We start from the raw sequence: 9,906 nt of genomic DNA, 5'->3' as shown, positions 1-9,906 counted from the left end.
CTGGTTATGCTGTGTTTGATGCACCCCAGGATGCGGTTTGCCTTCTTGGCTGCCGGGGCACACTGCTGACTCCTATTGAGCCTGCTGTCGACCAGCACCCCAGATCCCTTTCTGCAGGGCTGCTCGCCAGCCACTCCTCTCCCAATTTATACTTGTGCCCAGTGTTACTCCGTCTAGCATTTGGACTTGCTAAATTCCATGCCATTGATGATTGCCCAATGCTAGTATTTGTCCAATGTTAAATACTAGTATTTATTAGCAATTAAATACTATAGTACTTAAAATCTAAATTGGTCTAATAGAGTGTGTATATGTATATGTAGAGAGAGATAACATAAATATATGCTATTAGACCATTTTATTAAACTTAAGGTCCTCTTATTGTGTGCATTTTTCAATGCAAAGCTTTTTCCTCAGTTATTCCTCTGGATCCAATTAGCTTTTTATTTCAACATAAAGAAATCAGACATAAAATGAGAAATAACTATTTTAGTCTGAACAAAAGAAAAAGGCAGATTGTGGAAACGATCATGTGGGGAGTTGTGTGATAATTCCTCTGACAGTTATGAGTGTTAGTTTAGATATTTTTGTAGCATATCTATAAAAATTCTTCAAAACACATTACAAATTGTGGTGCTTTCACTTCTCTTAACTCTTCTCACACCATTTAAGGCACTACTTCAGTGTGGAGGAGTTGTTTTCATGTCCCATCTTCCAGAGACAGGTGATTGTTTAGTTTTGATATTTCAAGCCCTCTTGCTTGCAAACTAATAAAGAAATTTGTAAATGAAAACTGTGAACTTGGAGTATCAGAACACAGATAAATCCCTTCTCAAAGCTTCTTTTTTATTATTTTATGATTAACTGTTTAAAATCTCTTCCTTTTAGATATCTGAAATACGTTAGCTTCCTGATATGATGAACAGATCTTACTGTAAGCAAACAACAAAAGCATATGCATGCTTTTCTCCAAGGATTCAGAATATGCAGGAAAGGGAAATAAAGTTTAATTGCTTATTTTCAAATCTTCACATTTTTATATGACTAGTTTCTCTCCATTTTAAAACTCTTTTTTTTTCCCCCGACAAACTGAATTAATGTCCCATTGCAACAATGAAAGGCCAAGTATTGAATGCAGTAAGCAATTTACCCTTTCTTCTCTAGAGAGGGTCTGTCAAGGTCATGACTGAGGCATCTGAGGCAACGGTAGTTAGCTTCAGAGCTGTGAAATAGAGCTGTTTATTCTTTTCCTGCTCTGTTGTGTGATCTTGCTGTGCTGCTATTGACTTCAGTGACCGTAGAACTGGGACTCTTTACAAAGAAACAGCAGCCTTGTTTGTAGACCAACAGTAACAACGCGTATTTCCTGTCCTGAGCAATATTAACAAACACTAGCTCTAATAGTATTTCTGGTGCAAATAATTGTTGTTGCACAGGCAGAACTGGAAAAGTGCTCTCTTTGTCATCCCAATGGATACAGCTCAATTATTTTAGTTGTGAGCTTCCCACGGTGATGTGCTAGAGTATCTCAATACTGATTTGGAAGAGGCAGTCCTAAGTCTAAGACACTACTAAGGTGCCTGTGGCTATGAATGATATATGTTGTCTTCTATCAGAAGAGGAAGATACTATTTTAACACAGTAAAATTCCCTTTATAACCAATAGACATATTAATTGAAAACAGTGCTGGGACAAAATCCTTTTTTTGAGACTGTTAACAAATATGCCAGCATGTGTTTACTTTTGAAGAGATGAAATGGTCTTTGCCATCACACAGAATGGAAGAAACTGATTTTAGAATCACATCATTATCATAACAAATCAAATGGTGTTCTGGCCAAATCTACTGAAAATAATTCATCTCTGGACAAAGAGTAACTCTGGAAAATTTCAGTCAATAAAGTAACATTTTTGAAACATTGAAAATTATTCAAAAATTACAATAGAATATAAAAATATATGCAGGTTTGATGATAATAGTTTTTGCAATGTTGTTGAATGTTTTTTTGTAATTCCAAGCTAAAGGACTCAATGAGTCCAGACACTTCACTCAGACATCTTTTTCTCTCCCTATCTTTCTCTTTCTGTCTGATAGGAATAATAACATGTGCCACTGAACCATACATGCAATTAAGTGCTTAATGATAATCTGGCTTTTAGAGTCATTTTATCACTGCCTGTACTTTGCCACCTAGAAAGTTCTCTCTCCATTTTACAGACTAAGTGGTTCTTTATAACAAATGACATTGTATTTTACATCGTACCCTTTTCTAAAAGGTATGAAAAACTGTGGCATATACTTTCATGAGTCTGGTCTTTTCTTTTTTCTTTTTTTTTTCTTTTGTTTAACAGATATGTTAGATCAAGAACGAAGCATGACATTGACATGAGAATAGGGATACATTCGGGATCGGTTCTGTGTGGAGTGCTGGGCCTGCGAAAGTGGCAGTTTGATGTCTGGTCATGGGACGTGGATATCGCAAACAAACTCGAGTCAGGTGGAATTCCTGGGTAAGGCAACATTTATGTCCCACAGTCAGAAAACATTGCCAACACAGTACACTGTTAACCTAGCCAACAAATTAACTGTTACACTATTGGATCAACTATGACCTTTTTTTTTTTTTTTTTGCTATTTTGCGGTTTGCAAGGATTTGTGAGGCTACAGTCAAAAAGGTAGAAATGGTCAGCTTGCAGAGGCATTGGAAAAGACAAAAATATTTATTTTTCTTTGCCAGCTGTGATTTCCTGAAAAAGGTCAGTGGTTGTGTTCAGCCCATGTAATACTCAGAAGTAGCCTAAGTTTTTCCAGGCTTCATTCTCTTGTCCTTTACATTCAAATGCTGTTTTGAGGCACAAGGCTGTGGTTTATTTTATTTCATAATGCACAAAGTGTGGGAAGAATTATGTGTTTGTAGGTCATTACACTAATAACAAGGCGTTATGGACAGCAGGCTCTCTGGGAAGTCTTTTAAATAATTTGATGCTTTAGTAAATGTTTTGAGACATTCACGTCAGCCTATCCATATGCGATAATATATGGTTTTCCACTGAGCTGCCTAGTTTTTCTTTGTCTGAGGTGGCTGATTCACCTGGAAGATAAAATGTTATTTCTGCCTGACATGGCCTATATGTCACGGTAGTTTGGAAGTTGCAAATCCTAAATTTGAAGCAACAGTAGTGGTTGCAGGAATCCTCTGTTTACTTTCAGTTCCACCTTCCATTGATGAAAGATGTAGCAAAAGATCCCCTACGACAATTTGATTTTTGGCCATGGAACACAGAAGCGATAGCAGCGAACATCTTTATGCAGAAAAAGTCTAAGTGATGCTGTCATCTTGAGTGAAAGAGGTTTTAAGTCTTCAAATCTGAGTCATGTGCTCTACTCCCTACACACACATCAGGGTCTGTCAGAGCTGTCATGTTCCCAGGAAGTTAGAAAGATACTTGCTTTATATTGTATTTGCAAATGTGGGCCCCTTCCACTGTTCCCCGTAGTAGCCTTTTATACTAATATGCATTCTTAGAATCAGCAGAAAATGAAACATTGCATGCTCTGAAAACAACTTCTATACTCTGCATATGTCACCAGTGTATAAAACTGAAGAAAAAGTTTTCCTTCCCTGCTGCTTATCCCACATGATAGCCCCAGATGACTAAGAAAGGTCACATTTTGCTTTGTTAACATAAGCAAATCAATCATCTAAGTTTCACCATCCGCACCTTCAGAAAGTCTAGTTTATTGCTGTTAATGTGCACAAGTAGTATGGCTATTAATGAATAACCCAGAGAACGCACCACCTTGCTGTTGCTGATAAAATGCCTGGCCAGGTTGCAGTCTATTGGAGCAGAGTGATTTCTACTCCTGTGTATCAGTTTGCCAACAGAACAAAGCCTGTATGTGACAGCAATTCACTAAGTCCCTCAAAAGAGTGATTTACATCAGGCTTTCCTGGTGCACAGAGCAGACTTAATAGAGCAGTTAAGTTCACTGCAGCCTCTCCTTACTTCTCCCTGCCGCCAGCATTCAAATCCCCCTGCCTGCCACAATACCGAGGTCATTCCCATTCCCAGAGCTGCACTGCTTTCTTCTGTTTTGTCAGAAAAGCTGCCCTGGAGTTATGGATGGTCCTGCTCCCACAGTGTGAAACAAGAGCAAAGATGAACCACAGCCCTTCCCTGAGCGCACAGCGGAGGGAGGCAGCTCGCCTGCCCGGGATGGAGAGGATCCCTCCACCCAGTCTGGGGGCAGGAGAGAAGGGGCTCAGCTCTTCCCCTCGCTGGTTGCATATCACCCCGAGACCTCATAAGCATGGGTGTTGCAGGGACAGATTGCCCCCCAAATGAAGGAGCATAAGCGGGCAGCTGAACTGTCATGGAAGGAGGCACTTGGGAGCACTGAGAAAAAGTAATCATTTCTGTTTTTCTGAGAGGAAAAAAATGTGTCCACAACACCTCAGAAGGAAACCATGTAAGATCCTACAGTGTTATTTCAGAGACACTCTTCCACCAGGACCCCACCTTCTGATAGTCTTCACCTGGTGTATCTAGGTATTAATCTATGGTATTGAATTGGCATAAAACCTAGATAATTATTAATTTTCCAGGACGTATCAATGACAGGTATCATCTAAAGCTTTGGGCCTGATATGTTTTCAACAGTAGGACAGGCTATACCTTTTTACTTCAATGCTCAGGTTCCCTATTTACTTCATTTGTATAAAATTAGAAACACATCTCTCCACTATACATTTTAAGGTTTTTTAAGTAAGCTGTACAAAAGGTGAAACCAGAAAATGTTTTTAATCTACCAACTATTTATTAATATTTGGTGCATTTAAGAGTATTACTTCGATAGCCAGCTCCACGCTCTAGTTAAAGCTGTTATCATTTCCATTATAAAATCCATATTTCAGGGCTTTATAATGCAATCTTCCCAAATTATATTAGTGGAAACTCAGCACAAAGATAGTCACCCTGGCAACTAATGTATCATTTTCTTTTCTTTCTTCTTTTTCTCTTTTTTTTTCTTTTTTTTTTTTTTTTAATTAGTACTTTACTTAAATCAATTTAGTCTATTTGGGTTTCTAAGAGCTAGGAAATGCATTGTCTTTCTGAGAGATCATATGATCTGGTTTTAAAGTCCAAGCCAAAAGTTACTTATATTTGAGAAACATTTTTACTGGTTTTTATTGTCAGTTTTACTGACATTTGACTACAAAAGGGTACTAATCTCTGTGGACATCATAACGACATGACTTCAGGCAGTGAAAGTTGTACAAAACCTGTGTTGACTTCAGAGGGAAGCTGAGACAGGTTAGAAAATGGCTGAGATGATACAAATTTTTGATCTTTTAATTATATGCTGACATTTAGTACTCTACATAGACCCAGTTTGTGCCAAATTCTGATACTCCTGGGTATTTCACGATGCTTAAAGACAACCAGCACTTCATTTTTTGGCAATGCATGCACATCATACATGTGCTTATAGCCTTTCTACTCCAACAGTATTTTATGTGATTTAACCCTGTAGTGGCATCCTTTAAGTTCCAGAAGAAAGTTCCTAAGGGGTGTTCTAGGACCATTTCCTTCAGTGGAGACAAGCCAATTTGTGGTGCCTGAGAAAAATGCCTCAGCAGGTGTCATTAAGAAATTATCAAGAATTTTAGGTGACTGAATTTTAGGAATCTGTCTGCAAGCCTGACTTTCAAAAAGTGCCATGCATCCAAATTTGAAAAATGAGCTGATTTTAAAGTCTCTTAATGGAGTCACTACATTTATTTACTTGAGTTAGCTAAGTGCCTGATGAACACCTCCTCTTATTGCATTTATTATGCTGCATTGTAAAGTATAGCATGGCTAGCCATGTGGATGTGTTTTAGAGGTGCCTGCAATTTACCCTACATGTAGGAAGTTGAAGATTTCTTAAAAATAGAAATAAAACCTACTTTTTCTCTCTTTTTTTTTTTTTAAACTTGAACTTCTTTCTGTCCTTCTCAAGCAGTCATAATTACGGTTAAGAAAGTCCAAATACCAAGCACCTCCAGGTTTGGTTGGAAGACATCCAAAGCCTTATTACTTTTTTGCAAAATTTGAGCTTTCTGTATGTCATTGCTTAGATTCCATTTCACTTTTGCAAAAGCTTTTTGAACTCATCACTTAGTCTTCCCAGAAATTATCACCCCACCTGCCTTTACATAGTTTCCCTATTTCCCTAATTTACTTCAGATGCAATCAGACCACCAATTTCAACTGTCTAAGCTACCTCAGGTAAATGAAGGAAATTAAAGAGCTTTCACACAAACTGCTCTAATGCATACCATATATTTTCCTCTCACCATATTTACCTGAAGTGCCAATTTTCATTCACTCTGAGTAGTATTTTACTCAGGAAGGTCTCCCATTAAACTATTACTGTGAGCAAAAGTATCAGGTGTGAATATCAGTGTTTTTCCTGTGACAGGACTTTGTGCATTCATGAGATCCTATTGATGTGAACATGCCTTGAGTATTTGTCCCCAAATGAAGCTCGTGTCTGTTGAATACACTATTTCATTTTCTCTATAGAAATCATCATATACAATAGAAAACCTTCTATTTATCCATCATGTTAAAAATGAGGCAGAGTTCATAAACTCCTTCTTACTTATGTGTACTAGAGCACAATCAGTATTTGCTACTACTTATTTCATTTATGCAGGAGAATTCACATCTCCAAAGCCACTCTGGACTGCCTGAATGGGGATTATAAAGTTGAAGAAGGGCATGGCAAAGAGCGTAATGAATTCTTGAGGAAACATAACATTGAGACTTATTTAATTAAACAACCTGAGGAGAGTCTATTGGCTTTGCCTGAAGATATTGTGAAAGAGGCTGTTAGCTCCTCCGACAGGAGAAACAGCGGAGCAACGTTTACCGAAGGATCCTGGAGCCCTGAACTTCCATTTGATAACATAGTGGGAAAACAGAACGTAAGTCAAACTTCCTTTAATATCACCAAGTATGAATGCATGCTTGAGTGCTTTTCAATAACGGAAGCCTCAGAGGAGACGTATTCATCTTTAACCTTTATTCTAACACATACTGTAACAGCAGAGGACTAAACAAATTGTTTCAGGGCAGAAATAAATCATGTATCCAAACCGGGGAAATGCCAGGGGACCAGAGGTTTTGACGCTTTTCCAACTGAAATTAAATACTACACAGCTGAGTTTTAATTGAACCAGTCCATAAAGAAGTAAATTAAAAGTAAAGCTAATGTTACTAAACTAGCTGGGACATTCTAGTCAGTGTGCATCTCATTGCATAGCTTCACTGCACTGCCATCAAAGTAAAGGGATGAATGAATGGATGTTTTGCCCGAGGAAAAAGCAGTGTAGGTTGTTGATCTATAAGGGAAAGAAAAAAGATCTACTTTAAAAAAACACCTTGTGAAAACAATTTGTCCATTCTTCACTTTTCTCTTTTTTCTTTTTTAAATAAAAAACATTAAAAACTTAGATTCTAAGACATAATTAAGGTTCACTAGCAGGTGAGTTAGCCTCTAAGGTCATGCATAGCTCAATAGAAATATGAGATAATAAAAACTGCTCTTGATCAGATCTTTCCCAAAAGCATTGCATGACTAATTGCTAGCACCCCAGGAACCAGCAATTCTTGTACAGTCATAAAAATCATTTGTAAAGTCTGCTTGCTTAGAGGAATTAAAGATGGAAAGGTTAAAATGCCCTGAAACACCACTCTCTTCACTGCATTTGAAAGATTGATGAGTCTTTATGAAACAAGGTCAGCTGGAGTTTTCTTCCATTTTTCTGAGGGATCTGTAAGGACATGATATATCCTTTCTTCTGCTGCACATCCTTAGTCCTATTTGTCTGCACTGTCTGTTGAAATTCAAGCATTGTTGTGTGGAGATCTTGCTTTGTCAACAGTGTTCCGCTTCTTACAAATCTGCTCAGAAGTGATAAGCCTTCACAATCAATCAGGCCATGGTGGTCTCTTCATTTCTTCAAACTGAACTGGAGCATGGCATAATTTGCTGTTATATAAAACATCTTTTTTATATATGTTCTGTACATCTGTGTATCTGCATGTACACTGCCTTTCGGTGTTCAATGTAGTTTGTTGACCTGTCTCTATATTCTCATTTCATTAGGAATAGAGGTATGAGTGCATGCTGCTGTGAATATCTTCTGATCTCTCTCTGTTTCTTCTTTCCCTTTAAGACATTCCAATTTCTGTAGTCCAAAAAATATATGCAGAGTAGGCTATCATTTCATCAATTATTTTCTCAGCTAAACTTGACCTTGATACTAACAAAGAGGAGGAATGAAATAAAGGATTAGTGTCTTTATTCTATTATTCAACAACTTCCACTCAGTAAACTAGTAAAAAAGTTCATGAAAATTGTTGAAATAGGTATAACTAAACAGTTGTTTTGAAGCAAATTTTTGTCTTATGACAATAAACAACCCATTTTTAGAATAGTTTCTCACTGTTTTTTTAAGAACTTGTTGTTCTGCTGGAAATAACTATAATTTTATATTATACAGCTTTACAGTTAGCTTTCTGGTGGAGACAAGATTTAAAAAATCTGCTATTCCATGTGTGGTTCAATTATGTAATTTACAATTTTAAAGTTGAGACAATAGGCATTACTGCTCATAAATAATGTATTTTAGCTCAAAATTCAGATGATAGATTTAAATTATATTAGGATATAGTAGCTTTTTCCAGAGGTGTGTCAGCCTTGGACAGAATAAGCATTTAATAATATTAATTATGCCACCTAAGGGTCACTGGCAGCAGCAGACATTGAAAATCCAAGTAGCAGCAACAAAACAATGAATTTGAAATTGAAAACTCCATACATTTGAATATTTGCCAATGCCATTTAAATGGTTTCTTTACCCAATATAAGTTAAAACAAAATTTGAGAAACTCTGATCACGTGTTTTACTTTTAGCTGTAGTTATGCTAGGAAGAATATGAAATGGAAAAGTCTCTGGTGAGTTCTCTTGCCAAACTCAAATTCACCACAATTCATATTCTTCACCTCAACCTCATTTTCTATGGGCAGCCTAAGACAGTGAATTGAAGTTGTGTTGATATGAGTAAGGAACAGAATAGCTACTCTTTATGTACGCAATCACAGACATTAACAAAAGCTGCATGTGTCTACAGCACAGTTAGCACCATGTGTCTTAGCCCTGGTGGTGAGGTAAGCCAAGGATGCAAGTGTCTGCTCTGAAATTCAGACCATGCCCAATATGGATGGAGTTTTCTGTTACTGAAACAGGTGTCTAGGCTTCTTTTCTAAAGCACAGGAAGTTGGACAGAAGTTATTTTATGTTAAGAGAGTGAAGGCCCATTTTCCCAGAGAAGTTGTAGATGGTTTCCCCATCCCTGAAAACGTACAAGGTCAGGTTGGATGGGGCTCTGAGCAACCCAATCTAGTTGAAGATGTCCCCGCTCATTGCAGGGGGGTTAGGTTAGATGACCTTTAAAAGTCCCTTCCAACCCAAACCATTTGTCATGGTTTAACCTCAGCCGGCAACTGAGCACCACACAGTCACTTGCTCACTCTCCCCACCCCCAGTGGGATGGGGGAGAGAATCGGAAGAATAAAAGTGAGAAAACTCATGGGTTGAGATAAGAACAGTTTAATAATTGAAATAAAATAATAATAATAATAATAATAAAAGAATATACAAAGCAATTGATGCACAATGCAATTGCTCACTACCCGCCAACCAATGCCCAGCTAGTCCCTGAGCAGTGGCCCCTCCAGCCAGCTTTCCCCCAGTTTATATACTGAGCGTGACATCACATGGTATGGAATAGCCCTTTGGCCAGTTTGGGTCAGCTGTCCTGGCTGTGCCCCCTCCCAGCTTCTTGTGCAC

General features: G+C 37.8%; 1 protein-coding gene across 1 annotated transcript in view; it reads left to right on the top strand.

The window, feature by feature from the left end:
• ADCY8 (adenylate cyclase 8 (brain)) overlaps positions 1-9,906 on the top strand; it is a 134,670-nt gene that overhangs the window by 75,672 nt on the left and 49,092 nt on the right. Inside the window, 2 exon segments of the mRNA XM_009323358.1 lie at positions 2,354-2,512; positions 6,705-6,975. Of these exon segments, the coding sequence (XP_009321633.1) occupies positions 2,354-2,512; positions 6,705-6,975 (430 nt within the window).

Source organism: Pygoscelis adeliae, unplaced genomic scaffold (genome assembly GCF_000699105.1).
Source record: "Pygoscelis adeliae isolate BGI_AS28 unplaced genomic scaffold, ASM69910v1 Scaffold103, whole genome shotgun sequence".
In the NCBI taxonomy this organism is placed as follows: domain Eukaryota; kingdom Metazoa; phylum Chordata; class Aves; order Sphenisciformes; family Spheniscidae; genus Pygoscelis; species Pygoscelis adeliae.
This window is presented reverse-complemented; position numbering and strand designations above follow the sequence as displayed.